Source organism: Dermacentor silvarum, chromosome 10 (genome assembly GCF_013339745.2).
Source record: "Dermacentor silvarum isolate Dsil-2018 chromosome 10, BIME_Dsil_1.4, whole genome shotgun sequence".
NCBI lineage: Eukaryota > Metazoa > Arthropoda > Arachnida > Ixodida > Ixodidae > Dermacentor > Dermacentor silvarum.
This window is the reverse complement of record NC_051163.1, coordinates 17,832,558-17,857,470: the sequence shown is the minus strand read 5'-3', so window position 1 is coordinate 17,857,470 and position 24,913 is coordinate 17,832,558. Positions and strand designations below refer to the sequence as shown.

The following is a 24,913-nucleotide window of genomic DNA, read 5'->3' as shown; positions in this document are numbered from 1 at the left end:
GTTTCTGTCTCCCCTTACCCCTACCCCAGTGCAGGGTAGCAAACTGGATACCTACCGTCCGGTTAACCTCCCTTCATGTCGCATCTCATTTATCTCTCTCTCTCTCTCTCTCTCTCTCTCTATATATATATATATATATATATATATATATATATATAGACAATTTCGTCATTTTAATAGAACACATAACAGGTTCTTTCTTGTCTCTGGGGTTTTACGCGCCAAAACCAGTTCTGATTATGAGGCACGCCGTAGTGGAGGGCTCCGGATTAATTTTGACCACCTGGGGTTCTTTAACGTGCACTACAACGCAAGCACACGAGCGTTCTTGCATTTCGCCTCCATCGAAATGCGGCCGCCGCCGCCGGGATTCGATCCCGCGATCTCGTGCTCAGCAAACACATAATAGGTTCACTAGTCGTCCTGCTTCACAGAGTGAAAATCTATATATATATATATATATATATATATATATATATATATATATATATATATCAACTGGGGGAGAGGGGCAGACCCCTCTTCAAAATCAGTCGCATGCGTATATCAAAAGGACAGCATGAATATCCACGGAAAAAAATCACACTTTTCAGTTGTCATTTCTATACTAGACAACGTCACCACAGCACTTTCGACGTCACAAATTTTCCAACGCGCTCTGTAGGCGGCGAACTGATTCCTGCACTAGGCTCCTGCATTCATCGCGTCCCTTGCCCGAAACTTCAACAACTGCGTCGAGCAGCGATTCACTTTCGCAGAGAAGGCGCAGGGCCCGTATAGAGTCATCCTCCGCGGAAGAGTTCAACACGCAGTCGACGGCACGATTGAGAAACGACTGATTCCTGTTAAGGATGCTCAGGATGGGATACAAGCTGACGAGAGGCGGGTCGTCAAAATCGAACGACATAAGAACAAAGTTGTCCTCCAAAGCGCGCGCCAGAGACTGGACGGCATGCCCTCTGTTTAAGTAAGCCTTGAACGCCAGACGTTGCAAGGTCCGGTTCGTACGCAATAGTTCTTGAAGCGCTTTGGCGACACGGTCTATGAGGTAGGACTGGCGGAATTTGGCTTCGCTGACGCTTTTGTTACGGACAAGACCTCGTACGATGGCAGCCACATAGCTATAAGAGTGGTCCGCCAAATCCACGCTAAGCTTCTTCAAAGAACGAGTGGTCTCCAGAAAGGACACCACAGCTTCGCTGCACTCCTGAGCGACTGCTGCGGGACAGTTGATGACGAGCTCTGTGAGAAAAACGCCACTCGCGCTCACAGCGGCAAACCAGTGAATGACGCCGGACGAATTGGCATCCCCAGTCCAGCCAACGCAAAGTCGAGAAAAATGGTGTTCCCCTTGTCGTAGCGACGCAGCCCAGTCTTCCAGACCAGACGCGTTCCACGTTACATCCAGGCGAGCGCAGTGGTTCGCAGTAAGGGGCGAACTCGGCGTCCAAGTCTCCGGAACGTCAACAGCGCCGAGTCGAACGCACTCGACCGTGGTGTTGAGTGAGAGCGATTCTACGAAGCTGGACAAGGCGTCACAACTCAACGTGCACTCAGATATGTCCAGACGCTTTAAGGTCGAGTTTTGTTGCAAGGCCTTGGCTAGCGCGCTAGCTCCGAGATCAGTGATGCTGTTCTCGGACAAGCAGACTTCCTGAAGCGCGTCATTCTCCCTCAGAATATCTGCGATGGTTAGCGCGCAGCTATTGATCAAATTAACACCAACGAGCTTCAGGCACTTAAGTACACGATTCACACGCGCAGCCTCGAAGCCTTCCCAAAGGATGGAGTTCGGTTCGTCGTACGAGTAGACAAGTGACAGCTCCTCCAAGGTCGTGTTCTCTTTCAGGGATTTGAGCAGCGTTCCGACCGCGTCTTTTGCTAACCACTCTATCGAAAGTTTTCGGAGCGTTTTGTTACGCTTCAATGCATCTGACAAGATGACGGCGCTCGATAATGCTAGTTTCTTGGTACCCCCGATTTCGAGCACGCTCAATGAGGAAGAATACCTGACGGCGCGGAACAATCTGCTCCCAATCTTGCTCGACGTGCCATTCTTAATAACGAGGTGGCGCAAGCTGCCCTTCCTAACCGCCTCAGCGACACCTCCCACCGACTCGACAGTCGGCATTAGCTCGTTGACTTCCAAGACATCGAGTCCCGGAGACAGCTTTGCCAGGGCGGACGACAGGATAGTCAAAGCGCGCGTGTCGCGCCAAACACCTCTGACGTCGTCGGGGTGAACTCGTACCTGTTCAAGTCCTTTGTTCTGCGGCAGTGCTTTGCAAAGCAGCACAGGGAAGTAGCAGAACAAAACTGCTGTGTTACCCACGTCCAGGCGCGTGATGCACCGGTGCTCTTTCAGCAGCGAATACACTAACGTGACGCTTTCGAGGAGGGTGCTCTCAGGGTTCTGGTGGTCTAAGTTGGCGTCTGGAACCGAGCTCAGAGCTAACTTGCCGGGAGCACGTTCGAACAAATGCATCGCAGCGTCCCGCATCGCTTCGTTCAGTGCAGGCAGGTGCCCTGTTATCCAGCAGCGGCTCGCGTTGTCCGCAATCTTGCTGCACGGCTTGTCCAGGTCTACTCCGCAGGCCTTAAACTTCAGCGAAATGCTCTCGATCCTTGCCGAGAGCCGTCCGAAATCCACGCAGGGGATTTCAACTTGGATGCCGTTGAGATCACTGGGCCCCGACGCCATGCCGCCATTCATTTTCTGAAACGAGAACGCCCACAGACCTCATTAGGCGTAATCACAGTGACAGCGACGAAATACGTTTATGCCATTCACGACAGTATAGCGTGCACCAAAACCAAAATCTGGTCATTCATCCGTGTTCGTTCACCGAGACCGATTACGAAATTAGTGCTACAGGGTGACACAAATCGAAGAACAGTTCTTGTGCTGCTCGAAAATGAAGAAGAAAATAACATGTCTTTCTTACAGCTTTGTCCGTCGAATTCGCTCGTGAAGTTTGGTGCGACTCGTAACATAACCTAGACCTACTGGTCTGATTTGAACTAATAACAAAAAATATATATATCACTGTCACCCTGATGCCGAAGCCTTCATTTTTCATATATAAAATACCTACAGCGCCTTCTAGGGCATTATTGTAGGGGGGAACATCAGAAATAAATAACAAGAGACATATACTATAAGTTAGGCAAATGATGCAGTATATAAAGCATCTAAAATACATGTGCACTGAGTAAACAGCAAAAACAAACTATTATATACAGATGAGCAAGCATGTCACGCACATACAAAATAACATCATCTCAATATAGTGATCTGGGCTAACATCGTAGGGAATAATCAACAAAGGGAATATTAAACAAAAGGAATAAAACATACAAAGACACGCAATATTGCACTCATATTAACACGCGGTTCTGCAACGCCGTTATAAATAATGTGAGAGGGGCAGTAGCAATTTGCGCAGGTAGACCGTTCCAGTGTGGCGCTGAGCCGTGCTCCCTCAAGGGCTGCTGAAGATAGCGCCAACCTTTCCCTTTCCCTCAAGAACCACTTATCATCATCATCATCATCCAGTGATGGACTGTTCGTGGAAAAAAGCTACATTTGAATGCGCTTATTGGGCAACTGTATTCGTGTGCTTTTATGGGGTGGTCAGTGCGGGCGGAAATGTAGCTGGGCTTCTTCGTGTATTTCTCTTTTTGAATGCCAGTGTTATTGTTAAGAACATTATTAAAGAAAGAGATATTTTCGCCTGTTTTCAAGTGACGGCCATCCCAACTTTTCGTGCAAACCAGAAGAGCTCTTTTGAAAATTATAGTCGGCAGATACGAATCTGGCCAGCCCGTGTTTGAACGCGCTCCAGTTCTTCAACATTGAGCTTTGTATGCTGGTCCCAGGCGGCGCAAGCGTACTCAAGTACAGGACGAACGCTCGAAATGTATAAAGTTTCCTTCAACATAATGGGAGCATCCTTAAAGCACTTCCGGTCTTCCACTTGCTGTCACAATGCTGGCATTGTGAGGATCGCCGGCAGCGGGAAGCGCGGCGCGCTTGTCCCAATACGAACGTCTCGTGCCGGCGGTCGCTTAAAGGGGCCCTAAACCACCCCTCGGGCTTGGTTAAATAACAAAGTCCACGGGTAGCATACGCTGCTGTGAACATCTCAGCCAAGTTCTGTGGTCATACGCGGTGCGTGGAGCTCGCAAACGGAGCGCGAAGTCACCTTTCTCTCAAACGCTCTCGTTTCAACAGAGTTCATAATCCTCACTCTCTTATGTGTGCTTTATTACGTAATAAAGCACATTCCAATACGCGACTGCTATTGGTCCCTGCGGTCGGCTACACCGCGGCCACCGCGGGATGCCGCCACGAGTCCACTGGCTAAGCGCACTGCGGCTCGCTGAGGACGACCGCGTTTGGCGTACGTTTAGCGCGTCGTAGGCATCAAAATTGGAATTCGTGGCGTCTACGTTAATGAAATTTGAACTGCGCCACGGTGAAAACTCGAAGACGGGGCGTTGTGGCCCCGCCCCACTCCGCCGTAGCCTTCGCAGTGCAAGGCATTGAAGAAGAAACGGGAGCACAGCGGATGCCGTGTTTCGTTGCCAATAACTCCACTCGCTGGTACTAGCATTCGGTTCACATATAAACTTAGTATATATATCCAAAAACATATCATCCGAGACAATGGCCGACCCACCTCCAAGATACTGACCGTGCCAGCCCACAGCAGCCCCGCCAAACCGCGAGGGATTTCAAAGAAAGCTTCCCTGGAATACGTACACTATAATTATCCGACCGCACCCCTCACCTTCTAGACAACCGCATCTCACCTAACCACTGGCGTCTTGGTCTATCAGCCCAACTGGGTGAGGGCACGTTCTGTACTCAAATAGTGACCTACTCAGCGGGCGGCACTCTACTGGAGTTGATTGATGCAAACAAGCGACATTTTTCATCCCACACACAGTGAACATAACCTACTAGAGCACACCGCGGCGATCAGTAAGCTAGACTTCTAAATAGGATGACTCGCAATAAAATGTCATTTGGACACGGCATTCGCCAGTTGGTATTGTTTGGTACCATTTATAGATTCAGCACCTGTTTCCTACCGTCGTATTAAATCATAATACGGTTCACTCAATCATTCGTTATATAATAGAGGCAATTAGAACTAGAGAAATTGTCCTTTTTTTTTTTAGTGCGGTAGCTTTAGGAGTTTTCAAAGTGGAAAAAAAATGTATGTTTGAAGTGTGGGAGGCCGGTCACGTGGTAGAGGTAGAGAGGGGATAGGAGAGCTTATAATAACGTGGGCGATCTAAAAGCTAATCGTTGCTGGGAAGGAGAGAGAGAGAGAGAGAGCAGCGCAGCGTCACCCTATGGTCGCCACCACTGACGGCATGTCTCCGAAGGAAGCTTGTGTTTATTTCAAAACGACTATTTTTAGATATTACTTAAAGGGGCCCAGAACCACTTTTTATCGAAGTGCGGAAAGGCATTTGAACTGAAAATAGGCTATTTCAGAAATACTTTCCAGCAAAAAGTACTTCAATGCGTTCAGCAGAAGCGGAATTATTGGCAATCAAACACGGCCTCCGCTGTGCTCCCGTTCCTCCTTCAATGTCTTGCACTGCGAAGGCTACGGGCGGGGCCACAACGGTCCGCCTTCGAAATACCACCGTGGCGCGCAGTTCAACCTCCATTTTGGATGTTAACGTAGGCGCCACGACTTCCGATTTTGATGCCTGCGACGCGCTGAACGTAAGCTAAACGCGTTTGGCCTCAGCGAGCCACAGTGCGCTTAGCCAGTGGACTCGTGGGGTACCCCGCGGCAGTCGCGGTGTAGCTGACCGCAGCGACCAATAGCAGCCGCGTATAGGAATGTGCTTTATTACGAAATAAAGCACCCAGAAAAGAGTGAGGATCATGGCTTCTGTTGAAACAAGAGAGTTCGAGAGAAAGGTGACTTAATTAAGGCACAGTTAATAATTATAGAGTTAAGTTAGGCACTCGAAGCCACAACCTTTTGTGGGAGTCGGACCCTCCACCTTTGTGGGAGTTGAACTCACGACCTTTGGTGGGAGAAAAGAAGTAATAAGAAGTACCAACGCATTTGAATGAGAATGTCAAGTATTTTAATGAATGTCTTTTGAGCGCGCAGGCTTTCGCCTTCACCCTTGTTGGCGTATATGCTAAAGTGACTAAATTTTCCGGTCGGCCGTTGTCTAAACTTATTTCACTACTTCTTTCTGGGGTTTTGCGTGCCAAAACCCGTTATGATTATGAGGCACGTCATAGTGGAGGGCTCCGGATTAATTTGACCACCTGGGGTTCTTTAAGGTGCACTACAACGCAAGCACACGGGCGTTTTTGCATTTCGCCTCCAGCTAAATGCGGTAAACTTCTTTCACGGCGCTCTTCAATTTCTACGAGCGCACCCCACAGATGCATATACTACTAGTGGAACCGAAAACGCCCGCTCTCCTAGATGACAGTGAATAAAAGTTTTAACCCCGAAATAGATGTCTATGCAATCACGCCGTAATCCTTTCGAAAGTCAGATATGCGTAACCTCAATTCTACAGTACCAGCGGAGCAAACCTGGGCCAGTATCTCGTACGCGTTCCAAAAGCAGACGTTCGGTTTCGTCTCACGCGATTGGCCCAAGCCGCGCCGATAACGCAGCCTAGGCTAATCTAGGCCAATCGCGTGAGGCGAAACCGAACGTCAGCTTTTCGAACGCGCACGAGATGGCGGCCCTGGCTGCGGTTAGGAGTCCACGTTTAGTCAAGCTTTCTTTGTAGCGTCCGAATGTGTACACGTTGCGGTTTGTGTTGGCGCTGTGGGGCGTGAGTGTAATAAACGCCCAATGCGAGAAAATTATGGACTACGTAAAAGGCCTAGTTTAATATTGTGTAGCTATATAAGCGGCGACAATTTTATGTGGCAGCACATCCAAAGCCACGGAGCCGAAACACACATTTTTTTTTTTTTTTCAGCGAAGCTGTCTATGGCTAGGGTTCCTTGTATTTTTCCTGGCCATCAACAAATCTGCGGGTGCAAGAACTCGGCTCCAGAATTTGATGCAAAATCGCTTCATTCTATGCAAAAGCTTATACGTCTGATCACTTGGATATGTATTTTCACTGGATTAGTTATCAATAGGCACCATATTCACTAGTAGACTCTAAGGTAGATAACACGGGTTTCTCCAAGATTTGCCGCTGTGCGACCAGCATCGGCCATGTGCACGCTCGCACCATCCTCTCTTTGACGTTGTTCCAAGCGCTTGCATGCCTAGTTTCCTTCCGCCCTCCAGGCGTGGCGTTCCCGTCTCGCGCGTCGACTTTCCGCCGGGTGGCGGTCCCGTCACGCGTGTCTCGTTTCCTCCGGGTCCCCGAGGTGGCGGTAGTCTTCCACGCGAATGTTTGCCGCCGATCAAGACCGCTGATCAGAATAAAAGTGTGTGCGCGTGCGTATCTTTCTTCGCGATGATCACCGTCACAGTTCAAGAGAAATGAAATTTTCTCATAGTTTTGACCTCTATGTCGTGTGCTAAAGTGCTTCGCTGGTAATCCACCTTCACAGCAGTGGAATGCCGCGTGGTTTTAAAGCGAAGCTTTCTATTTCTCACTGATTCGCCCGTGAGCGCCGAAAACGCACTGCAGGAAAGCCAACTTACACAATGTAACTATCTGCACATCTACGCGCACAATAGAACAACGGCGCACGACATACGTATCGTAGAACACTACAGTTTACATTCGTAGTTGTACCGATAAGAAGAATGGGAACTGCAACGCCACGCTACCCAGACGAACTGCTATATACCTGCATTGCATTACGCGCGTCACGCAATGCATTCCCGGCTTTCACCATGGTTAGGCCACGGGTGCAGCGCACGGCAGAAGAGGCTGCCGTACGCGAATGTGAGCGCGAGCGCGATCGTGCCCGTAAGGCAGCATATCCCGTGTATTGGCAACGGCATTCAGTCCGTGAAAGTGTGAGGGTGTGCGTGTTATCAACGGCTATATTATCTAACAAAAAGGCTGTGCAACTTAACGAAATGTGTCTTCATTCAACTTCAACGTTCAAAAAATACAATCCTAAACAAGCAATCAAATCAGATATGCGTCGCATCGGGTCGCTCAGCATTTCTTGGGTTCGTTGCGTGGTCGTTGGCATTGGACTGACTTTGAATCAGTGTGCATGGGAGAAAGCTTCGCGTTCAACCAACTTTCTTTAAAAAGGGGGCTTTTATTTTATTTTTATTTTTTACTGCGCATCTGCATGTACTCAGCGAATGTAAGCAACACAAGGCTAAGTATATAGCTTAAAAGAAAAGGTATCAAATATTTTTTTGTTCTAGATTTATTTCATAACAAATAAAAAGCATTCCAGTTCCTTGTTTTCTTGCTTTCTGGTATCCATGACTGGTTTCCTGGTCCTGTAAGCAAAGATGGCGTCGTTGGGTTAAGCAAGAAGAAAGTCTGAGCAAGCTGATCTTAACTAATCAGGAGCAAATGAAGACAGTGCTGTGCTGAGGAGTGTTTAGTTGGCTGCACATGATTACGAAAAAAGGAGCTGTGTTGTGTGAAGCTGACACCACCAGAGCAAGTGCGTCAATGGCCCGATGCGCAGGCCGATGAATACCTCGACACTGGCAACCTGTCCTCATACGGCGAGTCTATCAGGTGTGGAGGCACAACTGCGCAGTCTAAAGCAGCGCGCAAAAAAAAAAACATGAATTTCGATAAATCCATGACATACAGGGCCGGTATTCTAAGTTGTTCACTGCCGCGGATATAATTACTTTCGCAAGACTTCACGTGCAGCACCCGAGGCGTTAGCGTCTAAGGTGAAAGCGTTCCTGGCCCTTCGAGATGGCGACGTTCGACGGGGATACAGTCGCCCTCGCAATGTTCTACTTGTAGCAACAGACGCGTCGATGTCTATTATGTATACAAGCGACAGCATTCCTTCCACTGTGCGGAGACAACATGCTTGGCCTGCGCGAGTAATGCTGCTGCCCGAAGACGCTAACGCGTTTCCTGCCCTCCACGGCAACTCTTGTGAAAGTTATTTTATCACCTCAAATCAACAACCCAATACACCCACGCTGTATATCATTCAATTTGTGAAATGGGTTGTTTACTTTACGTAGGATTTCTGATTGACCAATTCAAGGACGGTACGTGAATTTTCACGATAAAAATGATTGCTTCAATAAAAGCACTTGCTACGTACGCTCCTTCGGCATACAAAATATCGCACCGCTTGCCGTGTATAACATTGCCGTAGTGCATTTCGAGCGTTTCAACATGTAGCTCAGTCGTGGACGGGTGGCTCAGCGTAAAATAAGAATCAAGAACTTGAAGTAACGTGTTCCGGATGAGGGCTCAGCTATTTGTTCCTTCAGTATGGCATTCATCAATTACGTCAATACTTATGTTCGCTTTTAGAAAGCGGTTGTATACATATCCGATTAACCGTGGCCCTATTTCACGAATAGTAATGGTACACCGAGCGAGTTCACACGAAAACACTTTTCAAAAAATGGACTACGCTTCACGCTGTGAAGGTGGTTGGCAAGCGAGGCTGTGTTTTCACCTGATCCGAAAGACCAATGTGACGTAGCCTTGAACTGGGTCCTGCCGAGCCTGAGCGCGACGCCGTTTTGCATATTGATGTTGCTGTTCATATCGTCGCTCATCGTATTCGCGCTGCTCTTCAGTTCGTCCTAACTGTGCCTGGCTTGCTTTTGGCAGGAACCGCTGTGTCCTGCCTAGTCTGAACACGACGCCGTTGTCCATATTGACGTTGCTGTTCCCGTCGACGCTCATCGTGTTCACGCTGCTCTTCGGGAGTCCTAACTATACGTGGTCTTTCCATAGCGATTTCCCCTGCACGGCTCGCGCTGCCGCTTCCGCGGAGGCCAGCGCGATCTGGTGGAGCTGCAAGGCGACCAGCGGCGCAAGCGCCTTGCGCTGTAATTGGTTGAGTTTTCGGAGACGAACAAAGCCCGGGAGATCCTAGCGTCGCTGTAAACGTTATTGAGCCGAACGCAATGGTAAAACAAACCGAAACCGCAGCAAAATGTCGGCACTATTTGGCGTAGTAAGACAAGAGCAGAAACTCGGCGCGCACCGTGCAGTGCTTAACGTCAAAAGAGGGGAGGGGGGGGGGGGGGTAATACTCAAAATAGAGTCATTTTGCACGACACGGAATACCAAGAATTCTGATCAGCAACATTGGACAATTCACCAGCGAAAAATACTTCGAACATAAAACGTCTTGCCTAGGATACCCGCGTTCCAATGGAATCGCTGAATGAGCCAGAAAAACGTCCAAAAATAATGCTCACAAAAGCAGGAGCCAGCCACTCGGACCGACAAATGGGGTTTCTTGATTACAGAAGCAATCCGCCGCAAGAACTGAACGCTAGTCCAACCAATGGCTCATGGATCGCCGCACTAGAGCGTCTTCGACAATAGCATTAAAGCTACTGCAGCATAACACAGTCGACGTGAGCGAAAAAGGGCGAAAATGCAAAAAAAAAAAAAACGTTTTAGTACAACAGACAAGCTAAGGATTTGCCAAGCCTAAACGAAGGTCAAAGCGTCACATTTCGACCATTAAAAGGCGGGACAAGGGTCACATGGACAATAACCGAGGGAATGAATGAAAGATCTTATGAAATGAAGTGATCTTATGAGATCTTATGAGATCTTATGAAAGTTGGAGATAGCGTCCTGCGAAGGAACCCAGTATTTATTAGACAGGCAACACAAACAGCCTACACAGCAACGAAACCAGATGAGGCAACCAGCGTGACAAATGAGAAACCGTACTCCAGTTAGACATCGAAGAACTATAAAACTTCCCCAGAGGCTCGAGGAATTTTGTCGTCGGTTGAACAGTTATCTCCAAAAAAATGAAGGATGTTACAACTAAGATCAAGAGATGGCGACACCATCCCGTACAGTGTTACACGCTCGCCACGCGCTCCTTCTGAATCTTCCGCTCCCTCCGGGGCGGTATTCTAAACTAGCGGCAACCTCCTCCTCTATGAACATGCAGCAGACAAAGTATCAAGTTTCGTCTGACCCTCATGCTCAAACATCTTGGTTAGAAGGTGCGCAGCATTCTTCGAGAACGACACCTGAACTTCATTCCCACTACCTCCATTCACGATGCCTTGGCGACTAAGGTCACCCAGTGCATGGTTGATTGCGTGTATACATTGTGTAGCTGTCTCCATATATGTATAAATGTAAAGAAAAACAAAAATTGCGGTCGAGGAAGAACAGTTGAATTTCAAATAGCCAAAGTGCACAGCTCCAGTTTTTTCACCACACAAGTAAGTATACGCAGTGCCCAGTTTGACCACTTTATAAGCTCGTCGCAGGAAAGCGTGGAAGAAATAAGTGTTTACATTCACGGAGAGCACTGGTCCACAACGCCATTACCACAAACCCCCACAGCCGTCACGAGACGGAGGAAGAGGTTTTGCTTGGTGCAGGCTGGCCTATAGCCTTGAAAAAGTTGCTGACAAGTGCTCCGCTTGAACGCCACCTACCAAACGCAATACGGTCTGAAACACTTCGCTCGACGTGAATGTCTCCTCTCTCATACAGTAGCTCCTTCCAAGGATTTCGCCACGAAATCTATGACGCATGGACGGCGTATTCATCCTATGCACTTCGCGCAAATTGCATCAAAATTTTAAAACGCTTTGAAAAGAAAAATTAGAAACGCTAAATCAGTTTAGGCTGACAAAGTATACTTCCAAAACTTAATTTCAGTCATTCAGCGGTGGCAGTTTGTTTTTAGAAGAGAAGATGAAGTTCAAAGTTTGAACATTTTCAATATCGCGCCGCAACCTGAGCGCGCCGGAGCGTCACTGTGACGTCACAGATTTCGAAGTATTTTTTTTTTTCGCACTTCAGCTTTTGTAGTTCTGCAGTAAAAAGTTCTCCAATAACTTTTTTCCAGTCTTTTGCTATGTTTGAGTACAGCGTAGTCCATCTTTAGCGATTAAAAAAATTTATTAGGCCCGAGAAGATAGAGTGAAACAGATTTTATTATGAAGTTGTTGGGTAGTAGTCCTCGCTGGGAGGAGGCCTTAGTCCAGGACCACAGTCTGCTAACCGCGCGATGTCTTCAGCCCGCCGGATGACTCGGCATTGGGCTTCGAGGCTCGAGTTGCACAGCGCAGCTTCCCAGGTGTATTAAGTAGGTGAGGCGATGGAACAATGCGCGGGAATTGGGACATTCACAGGAGGTGTGAAATAGAAAAAAAATTAATTATGAGGTTTTACTAGCCAAAACCACGATCTGATTATATGAGGCACGCCGTAGTGGGGGACTCCGGAAATTTGGACCACCTGGCGTTCTTTAACGCGCACCTAAATCTAAGTACACGGGTGTTTTCGCATTTCGCCCCCATCGAAATGGGGCCGCCGTGGCCAGGATTCGATCCCGCGACCTCGTGCTCAGCAGCCCAACACCATAGCCAATGAGCAACCACGGCGGGTGGGTGTATAATAGAGTGGCGAGGTCGCCGCAGAAGTGGTAGGCGGACGCATACCTGTTCGGGATAGAAACGGTTGAGGGTGGCAAGACACAGCAGCCAGACAAGATACCGCCAGAAAGTGTGACGCCTTGGTAACCTGGTGAGGTGACGAAAGACGGTGGGAAGAGCCACCTGTTCCTCCGGTTTTTTTTTTTTTTTTTTTCGATAAAAGTGTCTCATTTTCCCATTCTAGAAGGATAATTTACTAACACACGTCCAATTATATCTTCTTTTGCTGTCCCTTTATTAACATCATATTACGTAAGCTCGCAATCCCTACTATTTGCGGCAACAGCGCCATCGTAGGTTGTGCAAATAAGAGAACGCGAAACACGCTGCTTTGATATTTCCGATATTTGAAACGCGCGCCGCGGCTGCTTCGTGGCAGCCACATCGACGCGACAACAGCACTCCCGAGATAAGTTGGGTTAACGTGGTCCGTTGTTTCGAGACGAAACGCGATGAAACGGCACAGTAGAGCTGAAGTAAGTAAGTCCACAGTGCACTAATAAAAAGATTCTAGTAACACACTTGCGATAGTACAAAGCCACAGAAGTGTCGCACCAGTGTTAACGTTCGCAGAGAAGGGTGAAACTATGACAAAAACACGCACGACAGCCACCGTCCTCTCGGCCGTCGGCAGATATACACAGGGCGTTCACTGTAACTGTCGCGCTGGGAACTAAAAGCAGCGAGTCTAAGCCAACGTGGAGATCCCCTAGAGCGTTCGGAGTGAGCGAATGTGCGTCGCTTGAGCTCCGCCGAACATATGCTCTCACTGACCGGATTACCTCGAGATCGTCACCGACATTGCGTCGGACCACCAAGAACTCACGATCGGCAGCACCCGGACATCTTTCCCGAGCCGGTAGGACATTTTTTATTTTTTTTATCGGCTCGAGAAGATCCGAAGCGGGCGTTGGCCCGCTAGGCCTAAGGGTGGACCTAGTTCGCGTCGGCGAGTACGGGCCACCAGGTCTGGCGACGCGGCACCCTCCACCACCAATATGGACGCTCCCATCACGCTGATTGCCGGCACGACCACCACCCCATGCCTGCAACCTGCGGTCAACCCCTCCGAGCCCCTGGGCCCCACGGACATCCTCGACCTCGACGAGCTCACCTCGGCAAGCGACGACGAGGCCCCAGTACTTCAGCCCACCTCGTCTGCACCGTGGGGGCCGGTGACTGACACCGATGCGAACTGGAAACTGGCGATTTCCCGTCGTCAACGCCAACGCCAGAAAAAGTTCGACCAAGCTCGGGCGGAAACAACGCAGGCAGCCGGTCCTGCAAGCGTTCCTCCCAGCCACACCGTCGCCGGGGCTGCCTCGGCGGAGAACGCTCCCGCTGCGTCGAAAGACGCGGCCTGCGCTGCGTCGGCGCGAACAACACAACATGTGAAGGAGCCGCGCCAGTTACGACGGAAGCTGCCGCCGCTCCCACGCACAGACCTAAAAATCATCATGCGGCCGAAAAAGGGTCTGGCCATTCGGAACTTCACGACACACCAAATCTCCCGAGCCATTGTGGTGGCAGGCGATTCTCAACAACATTGCACAGGTGACCACTTCATCATCCGCACCCGCCCCGGATCGAACATTATTATTGCCAGCACGCCACATGTTGACACCGCCCAAGTTCTCCGCCGGATCACCACCCTGACACTGGGGGGGAATACCCACGAATTCAACACTTACGTGGCGGCCCCCGAAGACACGTTGCGTGGAGTCATCCATGGCATAGACCCCGGCACTACTCTTGAAGAACTCACTGCCAACCTCCGCGTGCGCACGCAGGGGGTGAGAGTGCACAGTGCGCGGATGCTTGGTGCTACTAAATCCGCTTTGATCACCTTCGAGGGCCCCCTCATTCCCCGCTATGTACTGTATTACGGTGGGGAGGTAGCCTGCCACCCTTACAAGCCGACGCGGCAAGCCTGCCAAGTCTGCCTACAACCGGGGCACCGATCAGACGTGTGTCCTACGCCGAACGCTCGAGTGTGTCGGCAGTGCGGGACCCTCGACCCTGTGGATGGTCACCCCTGTGCTCCCAAATGCCAAGTATGTGGGGAAGGCCACCTGACGGGTGCCAAAGAGTGCTCACAGAGACTGAAGACCCTGCGGCCGCGGCCCACCCCACGCACCCAACCCCGTGGTCGCAACCCTCAGCGCAACCCACCCAATACCAAACGCAGGTGGTTCAGCAAGGAGGGGGAGACTTCGCGCAGCCTCTCTCACTCGCGGTCGCAGTCTTTCCCTCCTCTACCCCCTGCAGGACCTGGCCAGCAGCAACAGCCGCAGAACCAGGACCGGAAGACCAAAGGGCAACAGCAGCAACCCACACGCCAGCAGCCCCAGCAGGCCTCTCGCAAGTCTGCCGAGAAGCACAATTTCACTTCTTCAGCCGGCACCGATACCAAGGTGAGCTGGCCAGCAGTAGGGGCGACACCCATCGCTCCGCCCAACACTCAGTCCCCCGCGTACGAACACCTCGCAGAAAATTTCAAGCTCAAACAGGAGCTGGCTGCCGTCAAGGCGCGTCAAGCTAAGGACAGCGCTCAACTCCACGCCCTAATAGCGCGCATTGGATCGCCACCGGAATCCACCGAATGCCACTCACAAAACAACCCCAACAGACACGCAACCCCTAAGATTCCGCCCTCGCTTCCCACCCCGACGGACTCCGCAGTCACACGCGAAGAGATACGCGAAATGCTGTCTGCGCTCTCCCAACAACTCTCCCAACAATTCAGTATCGTCTTCACACAACACCTCACACAGTTCGGAGCCCGCCTTGACTCCCTCGAGACACGCCTCGACACCCAAATTGCCGAAACAGGCGGTAATATACGAAGGAAGAGGGCCACCCGCAGCTCCCGCACCACGGAAGACCAAGTCCCTCTCAGAGTAAGCTTGGAATCGCTTGCCCCTGAACACTACTCTACACCGGCGTTGACACACGCTGACCTCGGCCTCACATCGGCCTCGCAAGCCAACACTCCGACAACCACACCTCCCCACAACACGAATTAACCATGGGCAGTACAACCCCACCCATTGGCGAACCATTAGAAATCTGGCAATGGAACTGCCGCGGCTTCCGCAAAAAGCGGAGCCTCCTCCAACAATACATTAACACACACCTTGCTCAACCAGATGTCATAGCGCTACAGGAACCTGGCACATCACCCATACTCCCAGGCTATGAGTCCTACGATAGCCCGACAGAAGGCAGAGCGGCCGTCCTGATTAACAAAGCATTAACTGCAATTGGTCTTGACAACATCCCAGACACCAACATCGACCATGTGATAGTGGAGCTAATTCTCAGGCGCAAAAAGAAGGCCGAGAGGCGAAGCATCATAATCGTCAATGTATATAGTCCCCCGAAACAAAAATCCACCGACTTCCACGCTCTTGTTCCGGGTGCCTGCAAATTAGCCCAGGGGAAGGAACTCGTACTCCTCGGGGACTTCAATGCTCTCGACGAACGCTGGGGATACAATCGTTCGGATGTCAAAGGCAAACAACTTGCAGCTGCCACCGAAAAATTCCAACTCGAACTGCTTACGGATTAGGGATGGTCGACGAAATTTTTTAATCGATTAACGATTAATCGTTCGTCGGTTTAGCGTATAATCGATTAATCGCTTTCGATGCGAGGTTTCTCGTCGATTAATCGATTAATCGACTTTTTTTCGGGCGCTTTAAAAAGGCTGAAACACAGTTATCTACTCACCTATTTTACCTATTTAACGTTTGAAAGGTGGAACCAGGATAAGAAATACAAGCGTATAAACTTTGATAAAGAATAATGTTTAATTTTTTAGAGGTCAACTATAATTGCCACTAGGGACTAGTGAAGGAATAAGCAATATACAGGATGTTCATATTAACACGTGTACTTGTTTATCTTTCCCCGGTGACCGGTGACCGCTTTTCACCGGCTAACAAATGTTAAACGTTATCGCTCAGCGCAGGACGCACCTGCATGTATCGGAAGTTTCTCGAACGTTATCGATGCTTCTATCCGTTGTCTACTGTCACGGACGCTTATGTAATCTGATTGTATGAGCGACGCAAATTGTCTAGTACTTTCTGGAAGACACGCGGGCACCAGGGATTACTCGGGGACCTTCGATGACTTATGTATAAAAGCCGACGCGTTTCGCCGCTGATCAGATTTCGACGATCGGCGACTGTGTTCGCCGCTATGGTTGTGCTTCGAGTGTAGCTTGCTTTTATGGGCACAGGTTCGCCCAATAAAACATCCGTTTCGTCATTCACAGTTTTGCGACTCTTTCATTCACCGTCACTACTACGTGACAATATTTAACTTTTACGGAATTTTTAAAAATCGCCTGTTGCAGGCAGCATAATTCTTATCGTTGAGTTGGGTTATTCGAAGAGGCGGACACCAGTAGCACGAGAAATCGAAAGACATATTCAACCAATTAACAAAAACTGACTAATGAACTTCTTAGTCAATTACTTTACGACACATATTGCAATTTACGAATTGTAGCGGGTGAGTTTCCAAGACGCACCTGCTTGAAATGAATTTCCAGGATGACACCAGTTTCGAAATATTATTTCTCAAAGGGTGGGACGAAATACATGGGCGTTCCAGTTACTTTTGTACTTCAATGCATTTTGGTAAAAAAGTAAGTGGACCAACAGTGCATTTTTACGGCGAGTATACGATAGTGCATATCACCAAGCTGGTGTCATTCTGTAAATTCATTCCAAGTGGATACGCCTCACCGGCTACAATTCGTAAATTGCTATATGTGTCGTAAAGTAAAAACTAAGGTTAATTAGTGATTTTTTAATTAGTTGAATATGCGTTTCGATTTCTCGTGCTAATGTCCGCCTCATCGAATAAACCACCTCAATGATAAAAATTACGCTACCTGCCACAGGCGATTTCTAAAAATTCCGTAAAACTTAAAAATGAACACCCTGCATGTTAAAAATAGCACTTACTGAGGAGGGTGGGCATGGAGGAAGGAGAAATTAGAAGATGTCGTCGCAGCACGACTGACATGAAGTAATGGCGCAACACGTGATCGCCACATCAGAGCACGTGGTAGGTTTAATGCTGCCGGGTGCAGGGCACCAGCGCAGCTGAACGGGAGCGCACCCATTTGAAACTACTGCGAACCAAACATTATCGGCCAATACGTTGTCCCTCAGGGTCACGTGCTGACTATATACTGCGAGGTAAAAAGCGAAAGAAATGGCTTGACGGTGAGTTCGGTTGCCAAGACTTGCAGCCTCACGTAATGCTCTCTCCTAGTTCATTTCTTCCTCCACTGGGGCGGCGTCACTCCGGCCCCAGGCACCTTGTGTGACGCGTGCGTAAAGCGGGGAAGCGCTTGGCCAGCTCGGCAGGACTCGGGAAAACAGTCAACAGTCGCTCTCAGTCTTCGCAGCCGCGCTGCCGTTGCTCGTACTCCGCATTCTATAGTACGATTTCAAAATTTTCACGCCACTTTAGTCACCGTCTGGAAAACGATTAATCGAACTGCTTTAATCGATTAAACCGATTAAATTAAAGGTAGACATCGATGACAATTAATCGTTTTGCGGCGTACTTTTAGTCGATTAATCGATTAATCGTTCATCGATATTACCATCCCTATTACGGATCCAGCAAACCCTACCCGGATCGGCAACAGCGTATGCAGGGACACTTGTCCCGATCTCACCTTCGCCCGTGGTAGTGCAAACTATAATTGGGACAACTTGCAGGAATCCTTGGGTAGTGACCACTGCATTCTCCGTACACAAATAACGGAGAGTGCGATGCGTCGCTCCATTGGACAAGCCCGCATCACAAACTGGGACGTCTTCCGTCGCGAGAGCGAGAATTCAATTGGCAACCTTGCAAACCTCACTGACTGGTGCGAGCAAATTAAAGAAATTCGGGACCGTTGCACCACCCTCATGAAAAGAACATCTCAACTCCCAGAAGTGGACGGCCATCTTCTGCACCTGTGGGAAGCCAGAAGAAGCCTCATCCGCAGATGGAAGACCCGAAAACATAACCGACGTCTCAAGCTCAAGATCGCATCTCTCACCCTCGAGGCTGAGCAGTATGCTGAGCAACTGGCACGAATTAACTGGGCCCAGTTCAGCGACTCGCTTCGAGGCTCACTGGGTACGGCCCGCACGTGGCACGTTCTACGAGCCTTGATTGATCCTACTCGAACAAAAAATGAGACAAACAAATCAGTCCAGCGCATCATACACGCCTTTGAAGGCACGGACGACGAGCTGCTTGCTCAAGTACAGCGCAAATGCTATGGTGATTATCACCCGCCTCCCTATCGGGCGAGGTATCAAGGTTATGCAAACCACACCCTGGACCGACCGATAACGTTGGACGAAGTTAATGCTGCCATTCGCAGCAGCACCCGCAACACAGCAGCGGGGGCGGATAAAATCACGTACTCTCTTATCAGGAATCTCAACGACACCGCCGTACAAGAACTCACGAACTTCCTAAACGACCATTGGCAATGTGGCACGCTCCCCCCCGAGTGGAAGCACGCAGAGGTGATGATGATACCGAAGCCGGGTAAGAAGCTCCAGATCGAGAACCTTCGACCGATATCACTCACTTCCTGCCTCGGCAAACTCTTCGAACGTGTCATCACTAGCCGCCTGCAAAACTATCTCGAGGACAATGACCTTCTCCCGCATTCAATGTACGGATTCCGGGCACATCTTTCAACCCAGGATGTACTGCTTCAACTAAAGGAAGATGTCATTGACACTGCCCCAAAGCAAGGAGAAAATATCATTCTGGCCTTGGACATCAAGGGCGCCTTTGATAATGTGAGCCATCAAGCCATTCTCGACGGCCTCGCTGCCCTTCACTGCGGACAGCGCACCTACAGTTATGTTCAGGCATTCCTGTTGGACCGCACCGCCACGGTCGGTCTCGGTTCAATCCGCTCAAACATCATCAAGGTTCCGAACAAGGGCACCCCACAGGGCTCAGTGATCTCCCCGCTACTGTTCAACGTAGCCATGGTTGGTCTTGCGCACGAACTCCATCGCATTGATGGCATCCATCACGCAATGTACGCGGATGACATCACAATCTGGGCTACGCGGGGGTCCCTTGGAGAAAAAGAACATAACTTGCAAAAAGCAGCCACCTGCGTCGAACAATACGTACAGGCACGTGGCCTGACCTGTGCAACCGAGAAGTCTGAGCTCCTAAGAATCTGGCAACACAAGCCCCCCAAATCGGCGCAGAAGGACCCAGGCTACAGCCTGCGCGTCGTTGTCGCCGGCCAACAAATCCCAGAGAAAACCACCATCCGTATATTGGGTATGTGGATCCAGTCAAACCGCCATGTGAATCACACCCTCACTATCCTCCGCACTACCACGCTGCAGGTTGCCCGAATGATATCCCGGGTCGCCACTCGTCACCATGGTATGCGCGAAGAGGACACTCTGAAACTCATACGCAACCTCGTGGTTAGTAGGATAACATACAGTTTGCCCTATCAACGACTTACCAAAGGCGAACAGGACCAAGTGGAAGCCATGCTCCGGAAGGCCTATAAGGCGGCACTCAAGCTACCCCAGGGCACTCCCACGAGCAAGCTCCTCGCACTGGGTCTGCACAACACCTATGCAGAACTTTGCGAAGCGCAGCTCGCCACGCAGCTGCAGCGACTTGCACAAACACCAACAGGCTGCGCATTACTCCGACGCCTCGGTTATACCGGCCAGCTCCATGAAGCAGCTCGCCGCAAGCCCATTCCAGACCACCTTCGCACCACCTATAAGGTCGCCCCAATCCCCCGTAATATGGACCCCCGACTACATCAGGGACGGCGGGAAGCCAGAGTGGAAGCTCTCGAACGAGAGTACGGGCACAAGAACACCACATACTATGTTGACGCTGCCAACTACGACCGCACGAACACCGAGGCAGTAACCACAGTTCTGGACAACACACTCCAAGAACTGACCAGCGCCTCCATACGATGCCAACATCACCGAAGCCGAAGAAACAGCTATTGCGCTCGCTCTTGCCCATGGCTACAGACATAGACGATCGCTCACAGTTCTTACAGACTCCCAAGCGGCTTGCCGTAACTATCTACAAGGGCGCATCAGCCAGCCTGCCCTCGGTATCATCCTAAGCGCGACAGACACTGGCGAGCATCTCAGTACACACACACACCCAATACGGCATCGGATAATATGGACCCCGGGTCACATGGGGCTGGAGGGAAACCAGGCGGCGGATAGGGTAGCTCGAGGGTACACGAGTCGAGCACCCCCCAAATGCTCTCCCTGAGGAACCCGTTCCCGTCCCGTGCGACTACTCGGCCATTCTAAACCACTATAGAGGACTTAGGAAAACCTATTCCCCACCACACCGAACACTAAATAAAGAGGAATCGGTCAGTTGGAGACAAATCCAAACTGGCATGTATCCCAGTTTGCATATCCTCTGAAATACATCCTACGGCATACCCTTCTCGCTGCCCATGGTGCTCAGATAAAGCAACCTTATATCATGTCACGTGGGCATGTCAGGCTATCACTGCCGTACCCCCCATACAACACCCCACAGCGGAGCGATGGGAAGAGCTGCTGGCCAGCGATAGCCTGGACGATCAGCTAAGTCTGATTGACCGGGCCCGCAGAACGGCAGCCGCAAGCGGAGCCCTGGACTGAGGGCCCCCCACCGCAAGCCAAGAACCTCCGACCAGCCGGAGTCTCTTCGCAGCAATTTTAAGGACAATAAATAAGTTTTAACCACCACCACCTAAGCCAACGTCGTGGTCGAAAGAGTCAGTAAGGCTAAGCACACCGACATTGCACGGCAGGGCAGGAGATGACGAGCTAAGACAACACTTACCGGACCCAGCGAAAACAGCAGCAGGCCACGCACTAAAAACGGCGCTCACTTGGTCACCGCTGTTGTCTTCACGCGAAGCACACGGTTAAACATGGAGAGCACATACCAAGCTACATGACGTCATTCGTGTTTAAATCGTGTGTAAAGAGGTGCTGCATGAGGTTTGCAACGCTACCAAACGCGACGGCCTCGTGCAGACCGCCCTGGAAAGGGCGATGAATGGACGAGTAAAAACACTCCCCACTCGCTAGACAGCACAGAAGAAATGGGCGTGACGGGCCTGACGTTGCCGTTCGCAGCAGCGGATACCGTGTCGCCATCGCGCGGACGCGAGCAGAAACAGCTGCGGCACAAGCAAGCCTCCGAGATAAATGCAGAATTCATGGAAGTGTTGTGAATTTTTTTTTTTTTTTTTTCTGTTAAGCGTCTTTCTCTTGTCGTTCTGCGACAGTAGCACGAAAAATTTGAAAAGTAGAGATGGGTGAGTATTCGAGCTTTAAATTACGATTTGAATATCATACACCGATGCTTTGCAGCAGGTTTATGCAACTGCAATTGGGTGGCGCCACCTGTGCGCCGCGCGCTTGGAATATCCGACGTGTGTCTCATTTCAGGAATCGCCAGCTGTTCTTAAAACGCGCGGACTCCACGCTGAGGCTTCTTTTATTGAAAAGTTGGTGGCGCCAACTTTTCATACACCAGCCACTCATGCTTGGATGGCTTGTTTGCTACCAGCATAATAGGTTAGTATAGTAACTCTAAAGGAAAAGCAGGACGAGAAAAGCGGCAACCACGGTGGAAGAATACGAGTTGTGTATGAACTGCATGGCGGCGCCTTGGAGACGGAGGGATGGTCGAGCTAGTTTTTTTCATTCGATCAACGGTTAATCATTAAACATTTTAGCCTTTTAATCGCTTTCAATGCAGGGTTTTTCGTCCATTAATTGATTAATCGGAAATGTGGCAGCGCACTTTAAAAAGGTTTAAACACAGCAATCTACTTTTGTAGGAACCTACTTTAATGTTTGAGAGGTGGAACCAGGTTAGAAATACAAGTGTATAAAGTTTGATAAAGAATAACCTTTACCTTGTTAGACTTTGAGTTCGCACTAGTGGTCTATGAAAAGGTAAACAATATGTGTTATGGCACTTAGAACAGAATTAAACAAGATACATGGCACCACTGAATCCCTGTACAGCACAGTTAAACACGAAATCAGAAAAATGAAAAAACTGAAAGGTGAAGTCCAACTGAAATATGCAAAAAGATTGCAATATGTGCAGGAAAAAAGAAAATCATTGGTTTAGGATATTAAGCCACATGCTGTTTTCAACAGAGCGAAGGGATGTCAATTGGTTGGGCCTTTTGGGTGAAACCGACACCTTCTTTGAATTGACACAGAACCAGTGTGCGAGAATAGACGCTCGGAAGCTACGTAGACATCTGCTGGAAATGACATCAACTCCTTCGCTATGTCAAATGGTTTCTCCAGAGTCCAAACCGTTGAGAATGCTGTGCCCCGTCTTTAGTGGACTGGGAGTGACACGACGATCAGGGGCTGGGTTGCTACAGTATGCCTTGAATTGCTAGGGCACTCTAGTACGATTTCAAAATTTTCTCGCCCCTTTTGTCAAACTCTAGAAAACAATTAATCGAACATGTCTAATCGATGAAATGAAAGGTGGACATCGTTGAAGATGCATCGTTTTGCGGGATACATTTCATCAATTAATCGTTCATCGATATTACGAACCATAGGAGAGCTCTGGAACTCGCTATAGTTTCTAGTGCTCTGCCGGTAGATGGTGCAAGTAGTTTGGTTGGGGGGGGGGGGGGGGGGGGAGCGGGGCCCATTCTTTACATTCGGCTAATGGGAAAATGAGAGCACACGGTCATATTGCACGCGATTTTTTATCGCATGATGGGGAAAAAATGCTTGCAACGGAAAGAAAAAATAAAAACTAGATGGGCCTCCCTTGGTATGCCACGATATACTTGAAACTCCTTTCGAGAAGCATACTCAGGCATGAACACACTATAGCAATCCTCTTCAACGACACCCACGATTCCCCACTTCACCATGAGAGATAAATATCAGGTACTCTATAAGTAAGTAAATTTTGATTGACCAAGTGGCGGCCACTGGTTCATGAGAAACTGATAAAGTTACAAGAAAAATTTTCGATTTGACAGGGACTTAAATGTTCATCTCCATTGATCACGTTAAATACAAACATCTTTCATTTGAAAACTCACATATAATTGTGCTATTATTATCAACTACTCTGTTGTTTCACGAGATTTCTCATCTGGTGACTTCCAACTGCATCCAGTTGGGACCAATTGGCCTACCATGCTCCGGAGATGCCCACTTGGCACCAATTTGCACACCCCGGTCCAGCGGTGTCCATTTGGAAACAAATGAACTTTTCATGATGTCCAATTGGAACTTGAGCCTCTAGTGATGTCCAGTTGGAACCAACATGGGTCGTATTGAAAAATCTACTGGAATTAATTATTTTTTCTTCTTTTTATTACGGGGATTACATAATTTCAATTCAAACACTATTGATAGTACTTCCGTTATCGTGAATACACTCTTTGGTATCCATGGATAAGGAAAATGCCTGAACGGGCTCATTTCATTGCTACGTGTGGAGAACTTCGAAATGATCGACAGGCTCATCGTCCTAGAAACTGCGTGATTATAACCTGCGTGCATGATTCAAAATTTTGGAAGCGAAGGTGGCTAGCGAATATGAAAATTCACAACTTGGTTGATGACGGGCGCTTCATTATTTATAACTAAAGAACGCATTTGAACCAATGCCTCTTACAACAGCGAATGCGGGTCTCCCAGCATGAAGGTGGTCAAATTTACGTAACAATATGAGATATGGACCACGGGCATAATACTGAAAATCAATAATTTCAGGAAAACCTTTGAATTTAATCTGCAGGAGCTGCTATTAAACGCCAAAAAAAAAAGTGAAAGAGCCAAGAATTTTACTGTTACAATACGTCGAAAAGAAAAAAGAATGTCTTCACAAGAACAGTTGTACGAAGCGCCCTTTGCTTCGTCTTGCAGCAGCACAAAATCACCCCAGAGACGGCGTACGTCTGGCATCTGCGTGGTACATGATACGTATGTCTTTCTGCAATTCCCCGGTACTGTCCTTTGACTTAAGGTCTAGCGTGGGAGTTTGGCTGTTTCGAATTTGTGTTTCTAGCTTCATTTTGCGGTTGTCGTTATTACATCAGGGGGTAATTTAACGCACTACTAACCGCCGTGTGGAGCTAGCAGCCGCCTAGATACCTATACATTCTTGTGATGCCCATTTATACGCGCCTGGAAGATATCGGGTACTGTGAAAATTTAGATCAAAATATTTTGGCAAATTTCTATGGCGGACATCCCAGAATTAAATGGCATCTTTACAACCTATAAAGCTGT

General features: G+C 49.1%; 1 protein-coding gene across 1 annotated transcript; it reads right to left on the bottom strand.

The window, feature by feature from the left end:
* Positions 1 to 599: 599 nt before the first annotated feature.
* Positions 600 to 21,696, bottom strand: LOC119465985 (NLR family CARD domain-containing protein 3). Its single transcript, XM_037726469.2, has 2 exons — positions 21,459 to 21,696; positions 600 to 2,716 (listed from the first exon to the last, which is right to left on the bottom strand). The coding sequence occupies exon 2, from the start codon at positions 2,711 to 2,713 to the stop codon at positions 638 to 640; it is 2,076 nt and encodes a 691-aa protein (XP_037582397.1). The 5' UTR covers positions 2,714 to 2,716; positions 21,459 to 21,696; the 3' UTR covers positions 600 to 637.
* Positions 21,697 to 24,913: the final 3,217 nt, after the last annotated feature.